Below are 15263 nucleotides of genomic sequence, written 5' to 3' on the forward strand. Positions count from 1 at the left end.
GAGCTTTATCTGGAGGAGTAGCAGTGAACACCGCTGACCCTGGAAAAGTAATCGCATGCATATTTGGCAGGCACGTTGTTTACAATCCTGCCAACCAAACACATTTTGGAGTACAACTATCTCCTCCACTCTGAGCCAACCGAGGCTAATAAAAAATCACACTCGTGTGAACTGAGCGGTGGTGTGTGTGTGTGTGTGTGTGTGTGTGTGTGTGTGTGTGTGTGTGTGTGTGTGTGTGTGTGTGTGTGTGTGTGTGTGTGTGTGTGTGCAACAGCGCCCCTCCCTTAACATGTGTGGTCAGAAAAGGTTACTGCAGGCTACGGACACGGAGACAGACATACAGACATACAGACAGACAGACAGACAGACAGACCCACACACACGGCCACGTATAGGAGCGTTGTGGCCACCGCTCAAAAATGAGCAGAGAGGAGATGTGTTCTTTTGGACCCCCGCTTTAACGATCGTCGTCGTTTATCTATCATCTTAGCCTTTCCCCTATTGCCCTGTGTCTTTCCTTGCACAGCACAACGCCAAAACAGTGTCATCACATTGTGCACCACATGGGTAGGTAGGGGCTTGCCTCCTGCTGGAGATTTGCACTCCTCTGCGTGTTGTTTTCAGTTTGAGTTAGAGAGAGAAAGACAGAGTGTGCGTGTGTGCGTGCGCGTGTGTGTGTGTGTGTGTGTGTGTGTGAAAGAGAAGGTGGAGACCAGGGGCATAGTTCTGCCGATTTAAAATGACTCCAATACGGAAGTAAAACTTCCTATGATTGGCTGCTAGTTGCACTGTTTTCCCCCCCCTGGCTGATCGCAAAAAGAATTGTTCTCCATTGGATCATTTTCCCCTTTCGTGTTCTAACCTTAATTAACATTTTCATGAATACTTTATGGTTCCTATCGCTAGTTAAACATTGCCTTTCAATCACCATCATATGCGTTTTGTCGAAATTTGGTCCAATTTATTTTAAAATAAATGATAAAGTTGCGGGGGGCGTGGCCGACTAAACTGATACCAGCCGGCTGTGTTCTTCTTCGTGTGCTGTATTTCGGGAGGCTCCGACCACATTCTCCCATGTATCCCTGCGGTTGCACGTGACCGTTGGCAGCCAATAGCATCCTTTGGTGCTTTTACAATCTATGATGGCAACACCCATGCCAAGGACCCATATTGTGTCATTTGCGCTGCATAGAAACCAATGGCTTCGCTTACAGTCTATGGCGGAGACAGAGGTACAACGTGTTCTCAGGCAAGGCCAACAAACAACATGCTGACTTTATGCCATTGAATCGTTATAGAGCTGAGCAACTCCAGCCAGGACTGTGATATTGGAACGGAAACAGTTAACCAACCATGCATACGTGGCATACGTGGAAACACATTGCACATGCACTCACCTGTTATGTGTGTTATATTTTCATATTTCAGTCAGCATCAGTCTCTCAAGTCAGCGTGGGCACAGACGCACACGCACACGCATACGCACACACACACACACAGAGTACCTAACACCTCAGGCGTGTGACTTGGCCCAGAACACAGGTCTGCAACAGTAGCCTCTTGAGATGGCTCACCGTGTAGTCCGAAAGGAGCTGACAGATGGAGTGTTGGAAATAATAGCTCAGATTGAGCGAGAAGAAAACAGGCTGATAATGGAGACTCTGTTTGGGTGATCTCAGCAGCCTTGGGGAGCTTTCTCCTCAACTGCAGCTGCATTTCCTAAAGGAGAGAAAGCTGATGGATGCTGGCAGCACAACAAGTGCTCCTTACACGGTCAGAAACGAAACAGCCAGGAGTCCACAGTAAACTGGCCTCATGCCGCCAAGGCACATCTATAATTCTTATTCTTTTCTCCAAGCGGAAAGAATGCTACACCTTAATAAATTGAACCACGCAGATGAACTTTGCACATAGCTGCTCTCAGAAACTGGTGAACTGGAGCAACCACACAGATCTCGGCTTTTAGGAGGTCACAATGAACAGAGTCAGTCCCGTGGGTTGCCTTTCACACCATAACAGCAGGGAAACCATAGAGCTATTGAAGGCCTTTTGTTTTGGCTTGCCAGTGAAATATCGCTGTCTGATTTCATCCCGCTCATAAATTGTCTCTCTCTCACCCTGATATGTAAATCATTACTTATCACCTACTGTATATTTACTTGTGCATTACGGATTATCTTGTGATTACCTTCAAAGATCAGATTTTCAAAATGATACAGGAGTATTATTGTGAATTGTAATGATATTACTGTAAAATGCCTGCTGGGTGAATTGTCTGGCAGTTACAGATTAGTTCAAATTGATAGCAGATTGTATAGTCTGCCCTTCGAGCAAGAAACCATATACAGCATGAATGAATCATTGCAGCCAGCAGAACCCATCTGGATTACTCCATCATCTGAGGGTCTCCACAAAGGGCTGTGCTGGGAGGTTCCAAGTTGGCATTCGCTCATTTCCATTAGCAGTGAGAGTCAAAAAGTGAGAACTGCTGCCCTAAGTTCATGCTTCTATCGCTTCAGGAGGTCACTTTGGATACAATGAAGTCGCCATGATACCAGCTGGAGCCACTCACATCCGAGTCACTGATAACAGCAGGAACTATCTTGGTAAGGTTCCACTGGTGAAACACACACAAGCGCACGTGCACGCACGCACGCACGCACGCACGCACGCACACACACACACACACACACACACACACACACACACACACACACACACACACACACATATATCGTCACTGTCGGGCAGAAAACATCGTATCTCTAAGTTTCAAATTTGTATGTTTTTTTTCACATGTAAAGCCCTGCTTCATCATACAAGGCCGTCGCACAAAAGTAGTGAAAACAGCAGATCTACAAGCACACAATGCCTCGCGGTGCGAAGCGTTGTGTGCTTGTAGATCTGCTGTTTTCACTAGTTTAAATCATTTTTAACTACATGTTTTGGACATACAAGGTTTCCACCCGACAACGACGATATACAGACACAGTCCATCTCGCCTGCTGTACATATATCCTCTACCTCCGCGAGGTTCATGTCATACTTATGAGATCTATGTCTATACGGTTCTGCCTGTGGCACATTACACATACAGTCACAGTCCATCTGGTCTGCTGTGTATGTGTATAAATTCCCTTTGGGTTGAGTTGCTTTTACGTCTTTCCAGAGAGACAGCAGGGCACACATCGGTCTGTTGATGCCCATCTGGCATCTGGGCCAACTGGGTGTTTTCCAGTCAGCAAGGGCAGCTATTCCCATTCACACTTGTGAGACGAAAATACTACGGCTGTGTGGTGGAGCAGCACACTGTGATCTTGAAACGGAACACTCGTAAAAGCAGCTTTATCTGACCACTGGGGATAGACAGGTGAAAGTACTTATTCTTTGACATAATATGATGGAAAGTTAACTCCCCATGGCCCCCAGGCTTCACACCGAGGAGAAGTGTCTTCCCCCGTGGTCAGCTTTTGGCCATTTTGACAGTACCCATGTCCCACCAGCAGGGTAATTAAGCATTAAGCTGTATTCGTGACTTTCTAGTCAGTGTCCAGGGCCCTGGCATGGTTAAGCATGATAATGGTGACATTGTGATTCTTGTCAATTCAAGTTACCTGACCTCTCAGTTAAGGTAGGTGAGTGTGTACTAGAGTCTAGCACACACTCACCTTTACTGGGAGGTCTAGCAGCCAGGCCACAGATTTTCAAGTCATGTGGGTCATTTGGAAAGGAGACAGTATACTGTATGTATTATACACATACATTGAATTCATTCAAGATTATATTATTGTGTCAGTTTAAACACTTTATGCCTGGCATCCCTATTTTTTGGACATTGGTCATTATTGTGAAAAGTTTTTTTTCCAAATGATTCAAACATTTCCCCAAACTTTCAAAAGTAGCAAAGATAGCAGCTCTACGAGTTCACTACATGTCACGATGCGATGTGTTGTGAGCTCGTAGATTTTCGTTTACTTTCTTCTTCTTTTTTGTCATTTTGCTTTTTGGAGAGCAAGAGCAGAGCATTCTCTAACACCAGAAGGTGGGTTTATTATATCAGATTCGTGTCTTTCATGTTCAAAGGAAACAAAACGGCGTGCAGCCATTTTCAAGACCTCGCCACAGACCCACTCTGTGAGGCTCTCTTATACGCACTTATAAAACTTATACCCACAGGCCAGCTCTGCCCACAGGTTGGCATTTTATCACACCAAATAACATGACTCTGTGTTAGCATCGAAATAAAAGAACCCTGCCTGATTCCTTCTCTCCTTTGTCCTCCTCACCTTCATTCCACCCAACAACTCCCTCTCAGCACTCCAGAATGGTCGCTCCCAGTATGTGATCAATGGCTACTGGAAGATCAGCGTTCCCGGCGAGTACAATGTAGCAGGAACAAAGCTGCTGTACCGGCGCTCTGCCGACACCTGGGAGAGCTTCGAGGTCCCAGGACCCACCCAGGAGGATCTGCACATCATGGTCAGAGACACAGATTTCATTTGACACCAGAGCATTATCTAAATCAGTGTTGTTTTTGACAGCACATTTTGATTTAGTTTTAGTCATAGTCTTTTGAATAAAATGTCTTTTAGTTTTAGTCATAATTTAGTCACCTGAAAAGTTTTTGTTTTAGTCTCATTTTAGTCGACTAAATATCATAAGATTATAGGAGACTAAATCTACAGGTGATTTAGTCAACTAAAATGTATTTTGGCAGGACTTGATGACATCATAATGGCTGATTTTACGCTTGGTTGCATGCTGAAAATGGCCGATCTACAAGCTCACAACGCGTTGCAGCGCGACGCGTTGTGAGCTTGTAGATCTGCTATTTTCAGCACACAGCACCTGAGAGCAACCAAACATAAAATGACTCTCTTCACCACTAGTCCCTCCCTAACGTTTTAGTCTAGTTTTTATCCAAGTAGGGAATGAGACTTTACCCCAGGTGAAGGAGTTTAAGTATCTCGGGGTCTTGTTCACAAGTGAGAGAAAGGGGAAGACGGAGAAGGAGATCAGCCGGAGAATCGGAGCAGCAGGAGCGGTTTTGCAGTCGCTGAATCGCACTGTTGTGAAGAAAAAAGAGTTGAGCCGTAAGGCAAAGCTCTCTGTCTTTCGAGCAATCTTCGTTCCCACTCTCACCTATGGTCATGAAGTGTGGGTCATGACCGAAAGTATAAGGTCTCGGGTACAAGCGGCCGAAATGAGTTTTCTCAGAAGGGTGGCGGGTATCTCCCTTAGAGATAGGGTGAGAAGTTCAATCACCCGAGAGAGCCTTGGAGTAGAACCGCTGCTCCTTCACAAAGGAGTCAGCTTAGGTGGTTCGGGCATCTAGTACGGATGCCCCCCGAGTGCCTTCCTAGGAAGGTCCTCGATGCACGTCCCACTGGGAGGAGACCCCGTGGCAGACCTAAGACCAGATGGAAGGATTATATCTCCAGACTGGCCTGGGAACGCCTCGGTATACTCCCAGAGGGAGTGGAGGAAGTTGCGCAGGATAAGGAAATCTGGAAGTCTCAGTTGGAACTGTTACCCCTGCGACCCGATTCCGGATAAGCGGTTGAAGATGGATGGAAATTGTCAATATATTTAGTCTTAGTTTTAGTCTTCACAGCTTAGTTTTTATTTTGTTTTTATTTTGTTTTTTATTTTCGAAAACATTTTTCGTCATAGTTTTAGTTGACGAAATCAACACTGATCTAAATCTAATCTAGATCTAAATCGGTTTCGACCCTGAACACTTGTAGGTTACCACGCCCCCAAAACATGTAACCCTGTAAAACTGCTCTCTGTCAGCTAATGTCGCTATAAATTTGGTCTAATCTGTGGTAAAAGATCTTCCACTCTTTCCAGAGTGGAAGATCAGTCATGTTTTCTAAAATGATTTAACCCTTGAAATAATATCACTATCAGTGGTTGAAAAAGGACTCAAATGTTTTACTTAAGTAAAAGTATCAATACAGCAATGTAGAAATACTCTCTTAGGGTGCCCTCACACCAAAATACCTATGAGAGTGGAATCCGCATTCCGCCAATGCAGTTCAATGATAAGAGAGTGTTTTTTGCAGAAATCCTCTGCTGGCATGAAACCGCTTCACTCTCATTGAAATGCATTGGCGGAACGCGGATTCCACTCTCATAGGTATTTTGGTGTGAGGGCACCCTTAGGGTGCCCTCAGACCAAAATACCTATGAGAGTGGAATCCGCATTACTCCAATGCATTTCAATGAGAAGGGAGCGTTTTTTGCAGAAATCCTCTGCTGGCATGAAACCGCTTCACTCTCATTGAAATGCATTGGCGGAACGCTGATTCCACTCTCATAGGTATTTTGGTCTGAGGGCACCCATACAAGTAAAAGTCAAAAATTCAAAATGTACTTTAGTACCAAAAGTAAAAGTACAAAATGTTTGAAAATAGCAGATCTACAAGTTCAAGGTATAAAGCTCAAGGTATAAAATAGGGCTAAAGTGGTTAATGTATTGTTTTATAATATAATTTATATCTGCAAAGTAACTAGTAACTAAAGTTTTCAAATAATTATAGTGGAGTAAAAGTACAATATTTGGAACCGAGATGTAGTGGAGTATAAGTATAAGTATTGGAAATACTCAAGCAAAGTACAAATACCTCAAAATTGTACAGTAAAAAAAAGTACAGTACTTAAGTAAATCTACTTAGTTAATTTACGCCACTGATCACTATACATACCTGTAATTGTTAGTAACATGACACTTGAGTATTAACTTCGTGAAAACCCCATGCATTGGACTAAAGCCCTTTGCACACAGGCGCGTTTAACCGCACGGATAAAACGGACAATTTCATTTTTTTTAAAGAAAACAATGATTCTCTATGACCTCATGCACACCGGATCCGAATTGGCCGTGCGACGAGTGGCTGCGGCCGTGCGTTTTTTCTCTCGATCGAACCCAGTTCGATTCGTGCGTCTTGTCGCATGCGGTAAAAAACTCAACACTCCTTTTATGACTCTTTTTGGGATCTGCAGCGCCGATTCCGCACAGCATTGCACACCAAATCCAATGCGTTTTATTCATGCAGCAAACGAAAAAAAAAAAAAAAAAAAAAAAAAAGCAACTGTCCTGTGTGCAAAGGGCTTTAATCAAAGTGTATGTTGTGTGCAGGTGCTTGCCACAGACAGAAACCCAGGGATAGAATATGAGTACTGGCTGCCACCAGATCGTTATGCCCTCTACCACGGAAGGAAGAGTCCCCTGCGCCAGCCTCACCACACTGCCACGTACCTCCCGTGGGCCCCACCCACAACCACCACCACCACCACCACGCGGCCTCCCCCCGTCACCACGCGACCCAACTGGGGTGAGATCTGTTCCTGGCAGTGTTGTTTTTGACAGCAAATTTTGATTTAGTTTTAGTCATAGTCTTTTGAATAAAATGTCTTTTAGTTTTAGTCATAATTTAGTCACCTGAAAAGTATTAGTTTTAGTCTAATTTTAAATCTACAGTTGATTTAGTCAACTGAAATGTATTTTGGCAGGCCTTGATGGCATCGTAATGACTGATTTTACACTTGGTTTGCGTGCTGAAAATAGCCGATCTACAAGCTCACAACGCGTCGCAGCGCGACGCGTTGTGAGCTTGCGGCCGGAGGGAGCGGCGGCCGGAGGGACTCGCAAAATCTACCAGCAATAAAGCAGACAGCAAATACTTTAGCAAGATATGAATATATTTACGAAGAGGAGAACGTCTCTCTCTCTCTCTCTCTCTCTCTCTCGCTCTCTCTCTCTCTCTCTCTCTCTCTCTCTCTCTGCCCCTCGTCTTGCCCTCCGCTGGCTCCCTCTCTGCGCTCCGCGCAAAGCGTCTCCATTTGGACACGATTTGGCACAGAGAGCGACAGAGAGAGCGCGCGCGCGAGCAAGGGCGAGAGACCCACACATCGGCCTATATTATATTAGGCCTATAGCCTATAATATACAAGTGACTCCAGTGGCACTTTCCTTTTATCTAACTGTGAGCAACTCCTCACAAATAATACACCATGTGCGATCGAGGGAGCGGTGATCAGAAATTAAATCAATGAAGGGAGGAGGTGGCCAGAATGGTCAGACATCTAATGAGAGCGGACGGTCTGGAGGGGGATTTAACCTTTTATAAATATGGATTTAACCCGCACATGGCTCTATATTGCCTGTATTTGAGACGGATGGATTCACAACAACAGTGAAGCGTTTGCTGTAGCGAATCGAAACCACCGTTTTTTTGTGGATTTGCATTCGTTTCTTTGTTTCGAAAAAGAATACGGATGCATCTTCACACATGCCCAAACGTTGTGTATTTTCCGACAATACGTTACAGGATTCGTTTTAATCGCAATAAAACGTGCCTGTGTGAATGCCGCCTTAGTCAACGAAATCAACACTGGTTCCTGGGTTCATTCGCTCATCCGCCGGCTTTATCTTCCTGAAGGAGGCATGACTGCCCTTTAAAAAGGGACATTAAGGCAATAAAGCAAAAGATTAACGATTTAATGAGTGGACTTTATTGGCTGTACAGGCACAGACTTTGACTGCCTAATCTAAGGCAATAAATGTATCCCAGTAAATTTAGCATACTGTACAGCTGTGGTTTTTATTGGCTCTTAACTAAAGTCTAAAAGCCCTGTTAGAAATCCCTACTGGACCAAAGTGTTTCGAAACAACCAGCATTTCCAACCTGAGGGTGGCACTAGAGGAAAGGCCATGCGGGGTCACACAAATCAGTGGCCGATCATCCTCTCAGGAGCATGAAGGTGCACAGCACATTCCATGACAATAAAGCCTGTGGTTTTCTAAGATATCTTGCTTGGGGCTAAAGCAGGGGTCTTCAACGTTTTCAGGCCGGGGACCCCCAAACTGATGGGGAGATGGAGCAGGACCTGGGACCCCCTACCACTACGACATATTTTTTATTTTAAACATGTACAATTTATAGCGAGCAGGGTGGCCATAACACTACCATTTCTAAACATACTAATTATTAACTGAGAACCAATGTCAATAATATCAACAACTGTCAATTGCATAGTAATCATGTATTCAAGCTATTCAAAATGGATAGAATCATGATTTATTTTTTAACATAAATGTGGAAAATTGCAAAAAAAAAAAAAACATTTTTTGAAAAATAAAAAAATGTTTTTTTTATTGTTTAATCAAGCAACAATTTTGCGGACCCCCTGCAGTACCTCCGTGGACCCCCTAGGGGTCGCGGACCCCCTGTTGAAGACCTCTGGGCTAAAGTGTTGGAATGACCTAAAGTCAATCTTTGTATGCTTATTGCCAGAGAGATAGTCTGTATTAGTGTAAAGGTCGTGGATGGGGCATGTGTATACACCTTGGCTGACCTAATAATTTGATTTGTATACGTATCTGGCGCCGGCTGCAGCGGAATGCAGTTGTCAACGCTGTTTATCTCTAATGATAAGACTAGAACACACAGAAAGCCGGAGTACTTCTGTTCTTTTTAATATAATACAAATCCGATGTTTTTTAAACCTGTGTGTGCACGTGGTGTGTATGCATGTCTGTGTTTGCGTAGCTGTCTGTCTGCATGTATGTTTGTTCAGTGAAAATGCCAATGTGCCGTCATCCTGAAGCTCATAGTGATGATAATGGTAACCATTAGGGCATTCACCAAATATTCGAATATTCGAATATCAAAGTCACTATTCGATGTTGTTCACCAAAGTCGAATATTCGCTTTTTTTTCTTTTTTTTTTTATTGTTTTCTCTTTAAAACAGGGGTCTTCAACAGGGGGTCCGCGACCCCTAGGTGGTCCGCGGAGGTACTGCAGGGGGTCCGCGAAATTATTGCAAAAAAAAAAAAAAATCTAAAAATGTTTTTTTTTCTTTTTCCTTTTTTTTCATTTTTCACATTTATGTTAAAAATAAATCATGATTCTATCCATTTTGAATAGCTTGAATACATGATTACTATGCAATTGACTGATTGTTGATATTATTGATATTGGTTCTCAGTTAATAAGTAAGTAGTATGTTTAGAAATGGTAGTGGTACGGCCCACCCTGCTCGCTGTAACATGTACATGTTTAAAATAAAAAATATGTCGTAGCCCCGACCCCCCCCCACCCTACGAGGTGGTAGGGGGTCCCTGCTCCATCTCCCCATCAGTTTGGGGGTCCCCGGCCTGAAAACGTTGAAGACCCCTGCTTTAAAACATATATACCGGTAGTTTATAAAGCTTGGCTAGATAGGAAGTCATAAGAATGACTTGTCAATGCCCCTGGTGGATGAATTTGTTAATGCTCTATACCAGGGCTTCTCAAACCTTTTTAGGCCGTGACCCCCAAAATAAACATATTTGAACTGGGGACCCCCACCCTGACAAGCACTTGGAATTGTAGGTATTACATTTAATGTGACTCGGTTCCGCAAATAAATATTGTGAAAATAGCAGATCTACATGCTCACAACGCCTCGCAACGCGAGGCGTTGTGAGCATGTAGATCGGCTATTTTCACAATGTTTGCCTCTTGCTTACTTAATATTTGACAGTTTGGCCAGTTCTGTCGAATATTCGACTATTCGAATACTTTGAGGTCGAATAATTCGAATACTAAAAAACACTATTCGTGAATGCCCTAGTAACCATGTCTGTCTGATTCCTTGCTAGCAGCCTTCCCCGGTGGCTGGCCCGTGTGGCCTCCTCATCAACCTTCTCATCCCAACCCCCACCAACACCCCTATCGACACCGCCCCCACCAGCCGGTCCTACCCCGCTTGGAGAGGGAGGACAGCCACAGAAACCGTCTGCCCCAGCATTCACCTGGAAGTATGTTTCTGTGTCAACCTAATAATAAACCGCCGCACATTTACTGTATTGTAAGCTGAAACCGTCGCCTTTGGGCGTGGCGTTTCTGATGTGGGTGTGTCACAATATTGTTTTTTTTTCTGCCTTTATTGATAGTTTATAGTACATAGGCAGGAAATGGGGAAAGAGAGAGGCGGGGAGTGACACGCAGCAAAGGTCGAACCCGTGCCCGGACCGCAGGGCCAGTGGTGCGGGTGTACAAGAGATAAAAGATAAAAACACAAATGAAAAAGTAATACATTTGGGTCTGTTGGTCTAATAATGCATATCAAACTGGGAAGGTCCTTATAACATTTTAAAACAACGAATCACTGGCATGTCCCCTCCTTCACCATCAACCAACGTCTTTTCATTGTCTGGCTCAGAAGTTCTGAGAAGGGAGGGAGGGGGGAACGAGTGTTGCAGTTTGTTAGTACTTCCTGAGGTGATATAGGGGGCGGGGGTTCCTAACCAGCAAGCAAATATTTACGTTCCTCTTCCCCTTTATTTGGGGAATTATGTCATCTTGATAGGGTGCACAGAGTAATAATACAATAGAGACATTTTTAATGAAATAAAAGCCATCTGTTCGGGGGGGGGGGGGGTCATCTGTTTTTAGTTCTGTTAGCGGCAGCAGTTACCGGCACCACTGTTCTGTGTCAAACTTCCAAATTGCCTTAAGGCCAACATATCTCAGATGTCAGTGATATTACACCATTACTCTCATTAAGGTCTCTACATAGAACAATCAAGGTTCAATCGATCAATCTGTCAATACCCGCTGCTTACTGTTGGGCTGTCACTCTTGCAGGTCATTGTGGGAAATGTCGGCGTGTTCGAGGTCGAGGGGAGCGTCAGCGACAGTATTGCACGAAGGACTTTGGTGAGTCTGAACATGTGTATCATCATCATACAGAGCCTGTATGATGAGGATTTTTTTTTTCCATGCCCAATTTAAGCCAAATTCATACTTAGGCTTTAATTGACAGCTTTAAGGACAGCTTTATTGTGAAGCCTGTTGAGCCCTTTGAAACTATAACAATGATTAAAGAGGTGGTGCTATGATTTTTCCCCCCTCTAAAACATGATTATCAGGTATTATGATTATACTAGGAGGAAGATTTTTTCCAAAAAAGTATACAGAAATAGTTAAAATTGGGTTTTTATGTAGCCACACCCCCAGTTCATTAAGTATGCATGGATGTCATGGTGGGTGGTGACCCAGCTGAAGTTAGCCACACCCCACAGTGTTGGGTGAATGGTAATTAGGGGAGGAGTTGATACTGTGACATACTTAGTATGTGTGTTTTTTAACTGACACTTTTGACCACAAGGTGGCAGCCTCCAAGAGAAAACAAACAAATACCAAGAGAATACATAATTGCTCATAAAAACCACACTAGGGGGTCTAATGAAGTACTTTCAACCTCCTAGACACATGAAAAACAGAAAAAGTACAAAACTATGGCACCACCTCTTTAAGGGCTGTACAAATAAACAAGAGTTGAGATGAGTTGAGTCAATATTTTAACCCGAATATCTCTTTTATAACTTTAGTGTTCCGGGCCAAAGTGGTAGGGAAGTGGTACAGAGGTGAGGAGACCCGCTATGACGTTCAGATCATCCTTACGTATCGTAACCGCTTCCGTCTGGAGCACAGGGAGTTCCTGTGGGTGCCCAACGTGTGTGACTGTCCCCATCTGGAACAGGGGCACCAATATGTGTTCATGGTGCGCCGTCACATTAACCACGAGCACACCCTAAACCGCATACTGCTGGAAGAAGACAGCTACGTCGTCCCGTACAAACCCAGGGAGGACGCCCTGCTACAACCTCTTCAAGCACTCTGTAGTAACAGGGGACCCAAGAAGCCAGCGGAACTGAGGAGATACCGATGAAGGTGGACGGTACATACGTTATCACAAAGGGGCTGCTGCTGTTGCTCGTGTGTGCGTGTCTGTGTACAGAAAATCACATCAAACCTGTAGCTTCGCTCTGTTCCTAACCGTCATTTGGACCATCAAAGGACTAATTCTCACTGAGACGAGAGTTGATCCAAATGACAAAGTGGCATTGCTGGAGAAATAAAAGATCTTGGCTGGGTGTTGAAAAGATGGGGTTCCATTAGAATTTAACTGATTCAGAACTCGCTGCTTTATCAAACAAGACAAAAAAGACTTTGAATTTGTTTAAAAGCTAACCAGCCAGGTATAGCACTTTAATATGAGTGGACATTATGCCACACCTTTACACCGACACCAAAGATACATTGTGTTGTTTTTGGTTTGTTTTTTATTCATTTGAATTGTGTGCCTTGTTAACTTTACTCACTCTTTGTTTTCATAATATGCAAGATATAGCAAAAACATATCGTTTCTTAATGTATTTAAATATAAAATATAAGCTTAAATCATATTACTTGTGTTTAACATGTTAAATGTATTTCCATTACCTACAGTATATTGTGTATCTATGTTTTTCACTTGTGGTATTATTTTTTTAAATAATAAATCAGGTTTACTTCTTATGAGAAACTGATACAAAATGATGTAACATACAGTATTTAACAAATATTTGGTGCAGTTGCTTCAGATATATTTCATGTTTTTGAACAATGTTGTTGTAGTTGTACTGTGCCAAATACATTTCTTTTGTGAAAACAAAAAAACAATGAAGCCAGAAAAGTACGCTCCTATGAGCACAGTTCTCCGCCAGGCCTGGTTGCCTACCCAGTCATAGCCACTTGGTATGGGATTTGAAAAACATATACTGTACATCTTGATCACATGACCCCAGAGATTATGTATATTGATTTGTGTGACTTTGTGCAAAGTCTGTAGTAGTAGTTGCAAAAGGTGTGTTTTGGCCAGGGCCTATATGGCGAGTGAGCATCCAAGGAATCCAGGGAAAAAAGAGGAATATTTTGGTGGTTGTGTAACTTGTGTTGCATAATGATAAAATGATAATGATAACTGCACATACGGTATATCAAATATAAAACATATGAAAGTTAATAAATATAAACGTTTTTTTTTACATAGAAAAGAGGAAGAATTCAACTTATTTCATTCACCTATTTAACCAATCATCATCATCATCATCATCATCATCATCATCACCGTCACCACTGTTATAGAATATTAATATATATAAACATATAAAGTATGTTTTGGAGCAGCAGTGGCTCAAGAGGTAGATTGTCCACCTGGGAAATGGAAGGTCCATGACGGGCTCCGTCTGAGTTAGTGTCGAAGTGCTCCCAATGAGCATGTTGGTGCCTTGCATGGTTTCCTCTGCCATGGAAAGCACCATATTAGATGACAGGGAAGCACCATAGGCAGCAACTATACAGTAGATGACAGGGAAGCACCATCTAGATCAGTGGTTCTCAACCTTTTCAGGCCGCGACACCCAAAATAATAACATTTTAACTTGCGACCCCCCCCCCCCCACCCTGACGAGAGTTGAGACATTACATTTTGTATAACATGGTTCTATTGTGAAAATAGCCGATCTACATGCTCACAACGTCTCGCGTTGCTCTATTTTCACAGTTTGTCTCTAATATTTGACAGTTTGCCCAAGGTTAAATTTGTAATTTAAGAGGTATTAAAAAGTCATCAAATTGTCATTTTAGGATGGGGAGACACCCTCTATGCCAGGGGTGTCGAACTCATCTTGGGGTGGGGGCCGCATTGGATGAAAGGCGACTTGATGAGGGCCGAACCAGTCGCGGATCGGATGGCATGCACACTCGCGCACATGTTCGCTCTGTTTTTCTTCCTGTCGTCTCAGCCACTGCTGTAGCTAGCAGTATAGCAGTATATCATTTTACAAATTGTGTTCATTATTAAGTAAAATAGCTACTTTCATTATTGGTATTACAGTTGCAGTTAGGTACGAGAGATGCTATTTGTTTAAAGGAGTAGTTCATCCCCAAAATGACTTTTTTTCTTTGATTACTCACGCCATGGAGAATTGAGTTCAATAATATATTTTTATTTTATTTGTCGCATTACTAAGACAAAAATGTGATAATAGTACACTTCCCCCCATTGATTCCGGATGGGGACCCAAATGCATTTGGGTCCCCATTCGGAATCAATAGGCATGCATTTATTGTAATCAAATTTCTCTTTTAGGAATGAGTCTACATTGGCTCCATGGCATTTTGGGGGTGAACTACTCCTTTAAGAAGTGCCAATAAGAATAAACCATTTGATAATAGAATAATTCAATTCCTGATAGTCTCCAGTACGCTATAATTTGTAAATGGCTAAAAAAAATATTATTGATGCAGGACAATAATTATTGTATTTTATAATAAAAAAAATAAAAGTAATGAACAATAATGGCATATTCAAAAAATATCGGAATAATAAAACTTTTACATTTTTATTATTATTATATTTTTTAAATAAGTTATTTTTTTTA

At 42.8% G+C, this 15263-nt stretch overlaps 1 protein-coding gene across 1 annotated transcript in view; it reads left to right on the plus strand.

Moving 5' to 3' along the window:
* The window catches only part of adamtsl5 (ADAMTS like 5), a gene marked incomplete at its 5' end in the record, with an annotated part of 32483 nt that extends 19363 nt beyond the window's left edge, over positions 1 to 13120 (plus strand). The window contains 6 exons of the mRNA XM_080730057.1: positions 2520 to 2606; positions 4316 to 4479; positions 7145 to 7340; positions 10656 to 10811; positions 11641 to 11712; positions 12387 to 13120. Coding sequence (XP_080586183.1) covers positions 2520 to 2606; positions 4316 to 4479; positions 7145 to 7340; positions 10656 to 10811; positions 11641 to 11712; positions 12387 to 12727 — 1016 coding nt within the window. The 3' untranslated portion in view covers positions 12728 to 13120. The remainder of the gene's footprint in view (positions 1 to 2519; positions 2607 to 4315; positions 4480 to 7144; positions 7341 to 10655; positions 10812 to 11640; positions 11713 to 12386) is intronic.
* Positions 13121 to 15263: the final 2143 nt, after the last annotated feature.

Source organism: Nannobrachium achirus (genome assembly GCF_963921795.1).
Source record: "Nannobrachium achirus genome assembly, chromosome: 7".
In the NCBI taxonomy this organism is placed as follows: Eukaryota; Metazoa; Chordata; class Actinopteri; order Myctophiformes; family Myctophidae; genus Nannobrachium; species Nannobrachium achirus.